The sequence below is a fragment of the Bactrocera latifrons genome, unplaced genomic scaffold (genome assembly GCF_001853355.1).
Source record: "Bactrocera latifrons isolate USDA-ARS-PBARC rearing strain unplaced genomic scaffold, ASM185335v1 scaffold_1, whole genome shotgun sequence".
NCBI lineage: Eukaryota > Metazoa > Arthropoda > Insecta > Diptera > Tephritidae > Bactrocera > Bactrocera latifrons.
Genome location: NW_017534407.1, coordinates 1,518,183 through 1,531,003, shown reverse-complemented (window position 1 = coordinate 1,531,003; position 12,821 = coordinate 1,518,183). Strand labels below are relative to the sequence as shown.

Below are 12,821 nucleotides of genomic sequence, written 5' to 3'. Positions count from 1 at the left end.
TAAACAATAACACAACAAACAGCAACACAAATTGTTTGAAATCAAGTTTTACGCTGTTTTACTTCCAGATGCGCTTATTTACTTGCCTGATTATATATTTACATGTGCGTACGTATGTGTTTATGCACTTCTGCAGCTGTAAATAATGTAAATTCTGCCCGCTGCGCTCTGCTTCTGCCGCTGTGTTATCAGCTGTTGTGCAGCACACTCGCTTGCGCTCCACTGCCAACACACTCGAATGCAGCGGGAGTATCTCAGCGTTGTCAACCGCTCGCCGGTAGCTAATGGCTGCAGCTAAGCAGCGACAGTGCCAGTGGCAGCGATGCGACGACGAACGTGGACAGTGTCTGTGTGAGGGGGATGATTGGCGCGGTGCGCGATGGTGGTAACGGTCGGGCGCATGTGGGTGCTGAAGTTTGCTCGCGCGCAGCTTTATTCTCGCAGTTGCAGTTGTCATTGCAAGCATACATACATACGTACATATATGTATATGTAAACTCGCGTGTATGCATATAATTTTTGTTTTGTCGTTGGAACTATTACTAGTTAGCGTTTGTGTTGCCGGCTACACACAGCTCTGGCAACTGTCATGATGTTCGACTTTTGGCGCTTAGCTTGCGTCGCTGCTGCCTTACGTTGCTACGCGAATGTAGATGCATGTGTGTGTGTGCTTGTTGGTAGTTTGCTGGCTTGTTAGCTAATTGCTGTTGTTGTGCGCAGTGTTTTTGTTGCATACGTTGACGCTCAAACAGCAGCGACGTTGTCGGCCGTTTGCGTGTTCAAAATACGTTCTGCCATTCCGCCTGAGTTCTGATAGTTTCTCGGTTTGGATTTCAGTATCGCATAGGAAGTTGTCGCGAGTGCTTGCTTGGTGGAGCTTGGTCGAATAGCTAAAGTAGAATGCAAAAGGCAAACGTTTGCCGCAACCAACGCACAAATCACTCGCCCGCAATACCAATACAATTTCGATAAGAAAAAAATACATAGTTTTCGCTACCGCAGAGCCAACTACAAATAAACAAACAACAAACGTGTGTACATACATATGTATGTTTCAAATATAACACAACGAAAGTTGTAAATTTGTGTTGTTTTTTGTAATTTTTGTTTTTGTATATGCTTAAAGTGATGCAATGCAATTGATTAAAAAAATGAATTAATGCAAAAAATAGATAAAAAATAATAAAATTTTCGAACAAGAAAACTTAATCGCACAGCCATGCAATTTACTAAATAGTGCAACGAAAAATCCAAAGCGTGGATGTCAAAGCTTTTGACACCTCATCCTAAGCGAAATAAAACAAAAACGGCATTTTCGTGTGCGTCTCAAACTTATTTTACCAATTAAAAGGCATACAAGTTTCAATGAAAATATTTTAACTATTTACATATATACCCACATACTTATGTCCAACATTACATAGTGCTCTGGTCATATCTGAAATGCGCGGGTCCAAAAATATTTCTTAATTTAAGCAGAAAGCATGTTACTTTTGGTTGTTTTACGGTTGTGTGTGTGTTGTGGTTCAAAAAATGGCAATAAAAAGAAACAGCAGCGCGCTGCGACACCTTGAAGAATACGCCGGTCTTCTTAGATAACTCCAGCGCCTTGGTGGATAGTTTGTTTATACTAAACTACCATAGTGGGCGTGTGCGCGGCTTTAGATAAAAACGATAGACGCAAGTGTATATGAAACGAAACCAAATTTTAGTACAACTGACGCCTCTCAATAGAAAACCTGTGTCGATAAGTGCCTCTTAATGGAAAGATAGTGTGATGAGATACTGCTATAAAAAAAAAAACTCCAATAGCAAAAAACAGAGCTGTTAGCGGCATACTAACTTTATTTCAAATGACATTAGCGAGTTTCAGACTTTGTTATTGTTGACAGTCGATATCTTGGCTATTGTTGATATTTTGGTGCTCCTCCGTTTTAGTTTTTGTTTTAAGGTTATTGTTTCAAATAAAAATATATCGAATGCAATGCAGCTTAGGGTGAAAACGTATAAGCATAGCTTTGTTCTAGAATCCTTGCAAATAAAAATTCCAAAAACTGATATATCGATCTCTTTTTCTATATTTTTCTACTTGCAGTCCTTTCAATAATTTTCAAAAAGTGTCTTTGGCTACTGAAAAATGTTTAACACATCGTTTTCTGCTTCAAAGTAGCCATAACTGTGGTAATATACACATATTTTCTTCATTATATACAAATCAGTCCTTCACATGAATTATTATTATTTTTTTGTTATTTACTTCTTATATAGTACACCCTTTTGAGTATCGAATAAACGCGCCTACCCGTGTCCAACGAATTTTTACTCTCTTCCTCAATTGATTTCATTTGGTTCCATTACGCTTTTCGCTTTCGATTTCCATCAATCAATGCTGATCGAGTTCAATAAAATGCCAGCAAGTTAGATTCAATGTATTGTGAAATTTTCTACTATTACCAACCCTCTGTCTACTTCTGTCCTAACCATAAGGCTTTCAACAAGTAGTAGCCATTGTTTATTTGATATTATTTGTTGAAATTATAGCATGCCCCGTGAGAGTATTCTGTGCACTGCAGCTTAGTTGTCATCTCAGTCCCCATACGAGTACATACTACCAGTATATACCTATGTATGTATATATGTAAATCATTTAATTCACAATATTTGTTGCTAATGGAAGCGGGAAAAGCATAGCTTTGACGTTGTCGGTGACTGCGACAGAAACGTTCAAAATTACCTCTAATTGCGGTCACGTGTTTTCGATTGCTGTAGCGGCGATCTAACCAGTTGCATAGATCTGAAAAGCGCGAAATACGAGTGGTGTTTTATAAAGCGTACTCAAGGGAAGCTTTCAATGTGCGTGTTTTGTATGAAAGTACTTAGAAAAGTTTGTTTTAATTGTATGTGCTCCGAGCTATTCATAAAACGAATAGATCAGTGTCGAAAATTGTGTTTTCGAAGTACATATATATATGTTTTATATAAGAATATATGGCTTTATGTAATTATATCACGGAATATTCTAAGTTCAGCGCTACATGAAATCCATCCTGGGTGTATTTCTAACATAAAATAAGGTTTCTATCAAAAAAAGTGTTTTAAGAGTTTGAGGTTCGACTAAGTTACTGTAAATATTATAGAAAAGCCGAATTAAAATTTAAAAGTTTATGTAATTTTGAACGAAAATATGCACTTCGAACAGCTCTAATAGTTATCAGTGGTGCACTACGTAAACACATCTCTATCAGATTCCAGGAAACTACGCACATTAAGTAAGTGTACGCGTGAGAATAATTCCTCTCTTATGTCGACTGCATTCCTGATAACTTGGACCACTACGCCGCGGAACAACCCTTAGCGGCACGTTTTTCGCGCGCATACTTCCGAGAGTTTTATGTGTGGGGTGAAGTCGCTGGATCAAAGCTTAAGGGAAAGGTTGGGGAGTCTTTTGTCGCAAGCTCTCAATCAACGCTTGTTTCAGATCATCTATACGGATAGTTTCTAACTTAATAACCGAGGTGGAGGTGGTGCCTAAAATTTAATATCAAAATCGCCTTATCTGCAGGATCGAGAGTTTCTAGACGGCGACTGGGAGGTTGCACAGACAGAATTTTCGAACTCCATCAGATGTACGGGTGGCTCAGAGAGCGGCCAATAGCAAGAAAGAATCTTGATTCTGGTGGTATCATAATGGGGCCTAAGTGCGTCGTCAGATAGCCTCTCTGCCTACCTACCTTGGGTTACATTATACTAAATTTTTTTGAAAATATTAATATAGCCTATGTTTAACTCAGAGAGTCTAACTCCTCAACGATGAAAGAAGTTTTCAAATCTGTCCGATAGTTGCGGAGCCACTACAATTAAAAATAATAATAATATTAGTAGAGACAACGATATACATGATGTATTTACCATATAGACTACTATTTACATACTTGTAGGTATTACTTTTTATATAAAGATATACATATTTTATATTTTTTATCTAATAATGAATTGAAAAGTGAAAAGTCGACCCTTTGCGCCATTGTTTCTGAGTAATTGCCATTGTTGTGGATATAATATTTTTATGCCAATAGATTCTACGAATACAGTGATCAACGGACACAAGGTGTTTGCCTATTAACTTTGCAAGTAATGCAGACAAACGAACTCAAACTAAAGTAATTTCTAATTTCTGAATATGAATTTAACGTTATTATTGTTGTAAGTGCAAGGATTATAGCTGTGAGCGATATATAATACATACCTACGGATGTACACATGTACATAACTCTTACATGAGGTATAGCTTCTCCGACGGGTATTCGAACTTGTAGTTTATAGCGAGCACGTGGCGTTTTTTGATGGTGGTTCATTGGAATATTTATGATATGAACTAGTTGCTATAAGTGGTATAATAAAAATGAAGTGATTGAAGTGCATAAAGTGAAATCTAAATCAAATGATAAATATAAAATTAATCGTGCAAATAAATTCGTGCTACAACAACATCTTGGCAAGCTACTTGAACCAGGATGTGGTATTAGTTTGACTTAATCAAGTCCAGTAGAGTCGTGCGCGCAGCCTTAATAATTACATATTCGTGGCTATGTATGTGCATATATACACATGTATCGATTAGACTACGACGAGCGTTGTAGTAGTGCGCAGTTTAGTAATCTATCGTTGTGCAGTCGGAATTGGATTGAGTTACTCGTTTTGCCGTCAATATAATCGACGCCTATCCATGTTAATATACAGCGTTGGAATTGAAAGCGACACAAGATTTTACCTTGTTGCCTGAGATAATGCATGCGAGAGCTTCCCTATGCTCTTGAGGAAGGTGTCAGTGTCTCTTAGTCATAGCCATAGTTATATCCTTAGACATAGTGTATGTAGTTAACCGCCAACTAGAAGCGCATACCTCAACAGGGCTAATTGGAAATAAGCCGATTAATTCATCGTGTCAACGCGATCAACGGAATTTGTAGATAACAAAAAGGCGATCGCCGTTATATCAAAAATGGATATGAAAATGGAGTTAGTGAGTCAATCGCAAGATATGAGTACCGGTTCGCCGTCAGAGGTGCCAAATGATCCAGGGTAAGTAAAACTCTATGCAAAGCGCAATACATATAAATATTATATAACAATTAAGCAAGGGCAAAGTGTGGGTGTAACCGCACATTTATACTTTTTTTAAATTCAAAGATCAATGCCGGGGTTATATTTTTCGGAGTTGGCAAAAGCTTTTATTAAAAGAAATAATACGAAAGAGTAAAATATTTATTATTGAATTATGAAATTATGAATTAATCACTATCATCTTTATTATCTACCTTAAACTATAGATTATGTAATCTCTTAGTACGATATATTATATTTGTATTGAAATCAATGTAACTTACACAAATCTCCATATTCACACAAGACCATACGGATATCTATAATTTTTGTTATCGAATGACAAAATATTTATTCTTTTGAGATGATTGATTGATAGGACATATTCATCGAAATAAACTGTTTAAAGTTAACTAGAAAGACGGAAATCACAGTGATAGAAATATAATAGACATATTGACTCGATCTCGAGTCACATGACAGAAAATTAATGTAGAAAAATTCTCTTTGAATGTCATAAATATAACTCACATATTCCCCCATATATATGGTTGTTGTAGTAGTTACTTCTGGGCTAGTGGTGAACGGGGGAAATATGAAATATGAGTATCCTGTCATCCTGAGAAATCATCTGCGGAAGATTTATGGTCCTTTGCGAATTGGTAACGGCGAATATCGCAGTCGACGGAACGATGACCTGTACGAAGTATACCGTGACATTTTTATAGTTCCGCGTATTAAGAGCAGACGGTTACGCTGGCTAAGTCATGTCGTCCTAATGAATGAAAACACTCCAGTTCTGAGAGTATTCGACGCAGTACCCGCCGGGGGAACTAGAGGAAGACTACCACGCCGTTGGAAAGACCAGATGGAGAAAAACCTTTAAAAACTTGAAATCTCCAATTGGCGCCAAACAGCGAAAAGGAAGAACGACAGGCGCGCTGTTTTAAACCCGGCTATAACCGCGTAAGCGTTGTCTGAGCAAATAAAGAAGAATATTTGTGATCTAGTGAAATTTTAGACCCGATTTTATCCGTATTCGGTACTAGTTCCTCTAAATTTCATTAATATACATCTCAAAGCTTGATCGGTATAATGTCAGACATAGGAAATGAGGTCCACAAATTCGGTATCTGGGAGCTTCCAAAGTGTTGATTCGATATCAATGATTTTTAGACGTGAGATTTGTGATCTATGTTTTTTTTTTTACATCATTAGGAGTTGTCACCTCGCCTAGTAACCACGCGTTCCTATAAGTCATTTAAACATTATTTAATAAAAAACATTTTTTTATAAAAAAAATTTAAAAGAAAATATTTTACTAAAAAAGAAATAATTTTCCTTATAATCCTATATCTAACTCGTTTATTTTTAGGTGAAACAAACAACAGTTAGGTGAACAAAACTATTGTACTCTGTAGCAACATGTTGTGAGAGTATAAATGTTATAAATATATGACGGCGATGTTTGAGATATATTAGTGAATTCAGAATAAATCTTTTACTGATAAAAATGTGTCTTAAGTGTGCGTGGAAAAGGTTTGTAATCGGGTAATTTGTTCCCCTAGCTTCCATACAGCTTTTGTCGGAAAAGTAATGGGATTGTGTCGATTTAAAAATATTTACTGAACCAATCGTTAAAGACTTTCAAAAAAGACTCCTTCTACTTCGAAGACGCGCTGCTAGCTCGATTCCCAAACATTGAAAACGTCATCTCTGAGAGTCAAGGTGCTAGAAGATCCAATCTCCTCTGTCGTCTCAAAATGCTTGCTTTTTCGATCTTTTCAGGTAAGGAAACAAAAAATAGTTTGGTGGGGCCACATCTGGGCTGTTATTATGTTATTCAAAAATTTGGGATCACTTTCACAAATGTTAAAATTTTTTTGGCACACTTCACCTTGACGCAATTTCTGGTAGTCAGTGAGCACTTTTGGGACCATCTTCGTTCAAACCTTGCGCATGTTAAAGTGCTTCGTCACAATGTCATGAACCGCAGATTTTGATAAATTTAACATCTGGGCAATTAATCGAATACTTAGTCAACGGTCCGAGTTTAAAACTTTGCACACACGAGTCACATTGTCGGTATTTGTCGAAGTTGCAGGTATCCCAGCACGGTCTTCATCACCCACCTCTTCCCGGCCCTCTAAAAAGGCTTGATGCCACCGAAACACACTACGTCTTGCTAAAGCAACATCTTTGTAATCCTGCTTGATCACTCCAAACGTCTCTGTCGCAGATTAACCGAGTTTCACACATGTAAGCGATAAAATACCTCTGCTCTAACGAACTAACAGAAACATGTCGTGCGAAAATTTTTGTTCTGACTATCCAGGTGATGGGAGACAACTGACCAGCGGCTCGTTCGTTAGCTAGGAACGTTCTGTACCGAATCCAGTCGGTGCGCGCATGCTCCGAAATACATTCGCGGCGGAAGAAAATCAGGTCTATTACTTTGCGGACACACCCTGTATACTAATTATAAAACTTTTCTCTTGAGCTCTAAGTTCCAAGAATATCGACGTTTTCCAGTCAAATTTTGTTCAGCGATGAGGTCTATTTCTGGCTTAATGAGTATCAAGCAAAATTGACGAAGAACAAACTGATGAGATTCTAGAGCTGCCATTTCATCTAGAAAAAATAACGGTTTGGAGTGGTTTGAGGGAAGGTGGAATCATTGCTCCATATTTTTTCAAAAATTATGTCGACGGTTACGTTGTCAATGGCTACCATTACCGCGCCTTGATAATCAACTATGTGATGCCTGAAATTGGAGCTCGTGAACTCGCCGACATTGGGATTTAACAAGACGGCGCCATTTCCCACATATCGCATCAATCAATGGATTTATTGAGAACAGAAATTTACGGTTTGGGCCGGTTGCACCATTGAACTTTTTCCTGTGAGGATATGTAAAATCTAAGGTCTATGCGGACAATCACGCTTCGATTCAAACCTTGGAGGAAAACATCAGAAGTGTCATTCGCCAGTTTGCAGACGAAATGCTTGAACTAGTCATCGAAAAATGGACTCAACGGATTTACCATCTAAGTAGCCGCGACCAACGTTTGAAAGAGATAATCTTCAAAAAATAAATGTTCTTTCATATGATAAAATTCCCATTATCCGAAATAGATTATCCTTTATATTCATATAATCTTATTATTTGAGAAGATATCTTCACGAAATTTGGCATAGGCTATGGCAAACATTTGCCATATAAACTGACCGATCAAAATCAAGAAAACTTACTTTTTATAGCTTTTTATGCCATAGCATAGCCGAAGTTTTCACCTTTTTAATACATTTTCCTTAAAAAAATCCGTATTTAATTTAACTAATATCTTATCTGATCAGGCGGGAGGAGAGCTAGTTTATAGTATATTTATCGTTTTCCAAACCAAAGTTTAGTGAATAAACCAACTATACTCAGTCCGTTATAGTGTTGTTGTTTTGCAATGTGGAAATAAGTAAAGTACGTTCTATACTTTCATTATTCGCGTGTTCGCTTGCCAGGTATGTCCAAATTCATTGAATTAAACATCCCAGATTCGTAGTCGTACATTATTTGTTGCTTCGAAATCATATGTGGCGAGTCTGAACTAATGCAGCAGCCGATGCAGTCTATAAAACATATTAAAGTATATATGTAAATGTGAATTCCCATAGTGAATGTACTAATACATACATGAACTTATGTGCTTGCACATGAGTCTGGGCAGCCCATCAACTTTGTCCGCGCGTCGCATCGCTGCTCGCGTCGCACGCGTGTCAAAAGCGGCGCGCTTTGGATAATTGCCGATGCTGTTGCACCCTACAAAATACTATAAATACTTTACAGAATATTGCTTTATTGTTGTTGGATTTAAACGATTCACTTGCTTGGCGAAATTCGTTTTCTCCTTGCTGTGTGGTTACTTTTGTGCAAAAAAACAAGAAAAAACACGACAGATAAATAAATGCAAACGGCAAGTTGCCACTAAAAATAAATATGCAAAGTGAATTGTATTAATAGCTGGGCATTATTTATTTAGAAAATTTCTCCCGATCGCTCTCACTCCATTCTGGCGGCAACTAAATCTCGGCAGTATTGTTGATTGCTACTCGGATGACGGACGACAGACGACAGACGAATCGTCGACCGATACTTAGTGTAGGGACTGAATGCGGACGAGTGCTTGAGCCAATGGGTAACAGCCGAGCAGCCAGATAAATGAAAGCAAGGAAGTATGCGGTGGATAAGGTGAGGAAGCTGGCGACAACGTTCTTCTATTAGCGAACTTGCGTGTGTATGTACTTATGTATGTACGAACATGTACTTTATGTGTTCGTATGTATGTATGCATGCCATGTGTCCCCAAATTGCTTGGTCCAAATGCGTTCGTTACTGAAAGCACTATGGTTTGTGGCATGCAGGTTCTATTCAGCTTGAGACACATGCTCGCTATGTGCCGGTGTGTGTATGAATGACTGCGCGCAGTCGTGGCACGCATTCAGGCGCATCAGCCCTGTGGGACGCAGCGGAGAATTTCTCAATGGAACAGCATTCAATAAACTCACATACATACAAACATATATACATATGTGTGTGTTGTGCTTGTGTGCTTTGCAGTGAATGAACGTGTGGCCGCACGCGTGTGCTTGTGTGTGTTGCTTTGGCCACTCTTAGTGTTATCGCCATCAAATGCATTTTGAATTAATTCAAGATTTATGCATTTATCATTTCTTTTGCAGTGCTTTTGAATCGGCTTTTTTGTCTTTATCGCGTTGGAATACCGCAATAAAAGGTTGCCGCCGTGGTGGGCTGTGGAACTGGCGGCTCATTTCGTTTGCGCGAATTTCAAAGAAATACATTTCTATCTTTTTCTGGCATCGAATGGTTGTTTGCTTCTTTCTGTTGTTTTGTCTTCCGCTGTCATATGCTATTTCTTGTAATATGCAAATGTGTGTATGTGTGTGTTGTAGCACTTGCACCTGCCATATTGCTGCGGCCACATATGGAGGCAGGTGCTATATTTATAATGAAAATCGCTTGAAACCCTTGCACATATCGCCATTTTTGCGATATTTAAGAAGCTATAGACGATTTGTATTTATATGTTACGGATCATAATGACCAAAATATTTTATTTCCGTATGTCCGCATGCGATAACTTGTCTAAAAATTGAAATTGCTTGTTAAAGCCTGGGGCAGTGTTGAGGGGGGTGTTCCTTGTCTCTCCGAGGAGTTTGGTGCTACAATTTAGAAAAACATATTGATCGATATATAGAGTAAAAAGCCAACCTGAAGTTTGAGAATCATATATTAGTTGAATAGGTCGGCTGCGGAAGCATTGGGATGCCGGCCTTGGTTAGGTAGCTGTCCACAAGAAAGACGGTGTGATCTGGGGCGTTGTCGTGGCGCAACTTTCAATCGGCTGCGGTGACCTCGAAGTTATGACTGTCAACGGTGACGTGGTAGCCAAGTCGCCAGTGTGATGACTGTTTGTTTGATGACAGGAGATATTTCGTTTCCTCCTCGTTCACTGTCAGACCTATTTGCTTCGCTACCTTATCCATTCTGGAGAAAACTGAACTAACGGTCAATGATATGAATAGCGGTTGTACACTCTTATAGAAGACGGTACATCTCTATTTAGTACTGCAGCTCTAGTTTTGTAGTCATACCAGTAGCTTCATTGTTCATTGTTATGGCACATAACCCTATAAAAATTAATTCAGCGGAAGTAAATTGTATAATTTTATAGGTCCCGCCACAGGCCTATTTTGCGAGATCTGCTCACCAAAAGTTTCCTTCAATAAATCAATTGTTTTGTTGACTGTATAGAATGTAGACCCGTCTTGTTGGAACCACAGGTAGTCCACATCAAAACCCTCCATTTCTAGCACGATGAAGTCCTTAATCATGGCTGTATAGCGATACCCAATGGCTGTAACTTTATAACCCACTTCATTATGGATCACTGATTCTTTCTGTCTTGTACATTATTCTCACCAAAGACCCGAACATTTTTTTAATAACGAACTCATTAAAACAAAAGAGAGTTCATCGCTGAACAAAGCTTTTGTGTGAACTTTGGCATCGGTGGTTTTCTCGTTTTGGGTCCCATTACGTTCGTTCGGCGTCAATTCTTGCTCGAGTTTATCTCTCCGCAAAATGTTCCATAAAGTGGATGAGCACACTCAATCGGGTTTTTACCGATACTCTGCTCTATAGCAGCAGTAATACCTGCGGTACGCACTGTACGGCGACTCAGAGGATGCGCATTCCCCACTAGAGTAAATATGGTTGACCGAATTACCGACTCTTCTGTGTAATTATGACGACCGAATATTAAAGATAATAATAATAAGTAATAAGTTTCAACAATTCTAAACGTCATTCCGGAGTAAGTCTGTTCATTATGAAACGGCAAAAACTGAAAAAGTACTGTCTCATTGAAAAGCACATATCTAACAAACACCAGTTATACTGTAAAGTGGCAGAATTATATGGAATTTAAAATTGTGATATATTGGATATATTGGTGGTTACAGTCTGATTACGTCCACTTTTAGATTGTATTATAAGGATGTCAGGATAGCGCAACAAATGTGGTGGAGAGTAGTCGAGTAGTTTCTAAGATATATCTTTCCGGCTAGACGACCATTGTTTAATGTTTACACTGTTTCCCAATAAGTTCTTTCGTACCATCTTGTCTTTAAAGTTTCCATATATTTACATATGTCGATTATGGATTTATTGAGAGTACACTTTGGTGAGCAGATAATTTCATATCTTCGGCCGGTCGATTGTCGACCAAGATCGTGTGATACCATACTCTTAGACTTTTTCTTGTGGAGATATGTAAAGTCTACAGTATATGCGGACAATCCCGCTTCGTTTCAGGCTTTTGAAAAAACATCACTCGTGTCATTCGCCAAAAACTTTAAAGATGAGTAACTGAAAGCCAGCTATTACTTAATGAAGTTTGTTGTCAAACAAAAAATGAAGCCCGTCGAATCTGTTGGAGTCGATCAACCTGCCAATTTAAAACGTTTAAAAGCAGTCGGATGTATTGAGAAGCAAGGAAACTGGGCGCCATACGCTATAAATTGAAGACAATGGACGTGGAAAGATAATTTTTATGTCAGAAAGGCTCCTTCAACGCTTCTAAAGATAGTCGCTTTTGCATTGTATATGCGATGTCCTCCTGTTGCAATGCCGTTTAAAAATTATTTTGAAATTTTGGCTCACGAGCATTATAGCACAGACTTTGCACCTTCTGAATACCTTTTACTCCGGTCGTTGCAGAACCCCCTCACTGAAAAACAGTTTACATTAGAACAGGGTATCAAGAATTGGCTTGATTCATTCTTAGCCGCCAAGCTTGCGCATCATTAAAATTTTGAAAAACCGCACGAATGTAATTAGAGGCCCAATATAAAAATCAAAATCCTGATCTTTTGCTAGAGAAATAACTATTCCTCTATCTGGAGAGTATAGAAATCAATAGCCAGACGTTAGGCAATTACATATACATGTCTACACATCTACATATACATATATCGATTCATTTGCTCAAATTGAAACTCGTTATTCTACGGTTCATGGCATTGGCAAAAGTATCTCCAACAAATGGTGAAACAGATTTACATCGTTACTTGTATACCTTACAACAATTGCATATTAAACGAAGGTTTTTTCCTGAGCCTGTACAGCAAATGCAAATTTTCCC

At 38.2% G+C, this 12,821-nt stretch overlaps 1 protein-coding gene across 12 annotated transcripts in view; it reads left to right on the top strand.

Moving 5' to 3' along the window:
- The first annotated feature begins 856 nt into the window (after positions 1 to 856).
- The window catches only part of LOC108964976 (RNA-binding protein Musashi homolog Rbp6), a 416,168-nt gene continuing 404,203 nt past the window's right edge, over positions 857 to 12,821 (top strand). For 4 of the 12 annotated variants that reach the window (XR_001993067.1, XM_018927077.1, XM_018927159.1 and 1 more), the window contains exons 1-2: positions 857 to 1,031; positions 4,077 to 5,082. Coding sequence is in view for 11 of the 12 variants with exons in the window: in XM_018927077.1 (XP_018782622.1) it covers positions 5,003 to 5,082 (80 nt within the window). In the remaining variant the exon portion in view is untranslated. Of the gene's footprint in view, positions 1,078 to 3,206; positions 3,270 to 3,627; positions 3,935 to 4,076; positions 5,083 to 12,821 lie in introns of those variants that run through there. The other 8 variants (XM_018927145.1, XM_018927119.1, XM_018927137.1 and 5 more) reach the window with 8 other exon arrangements.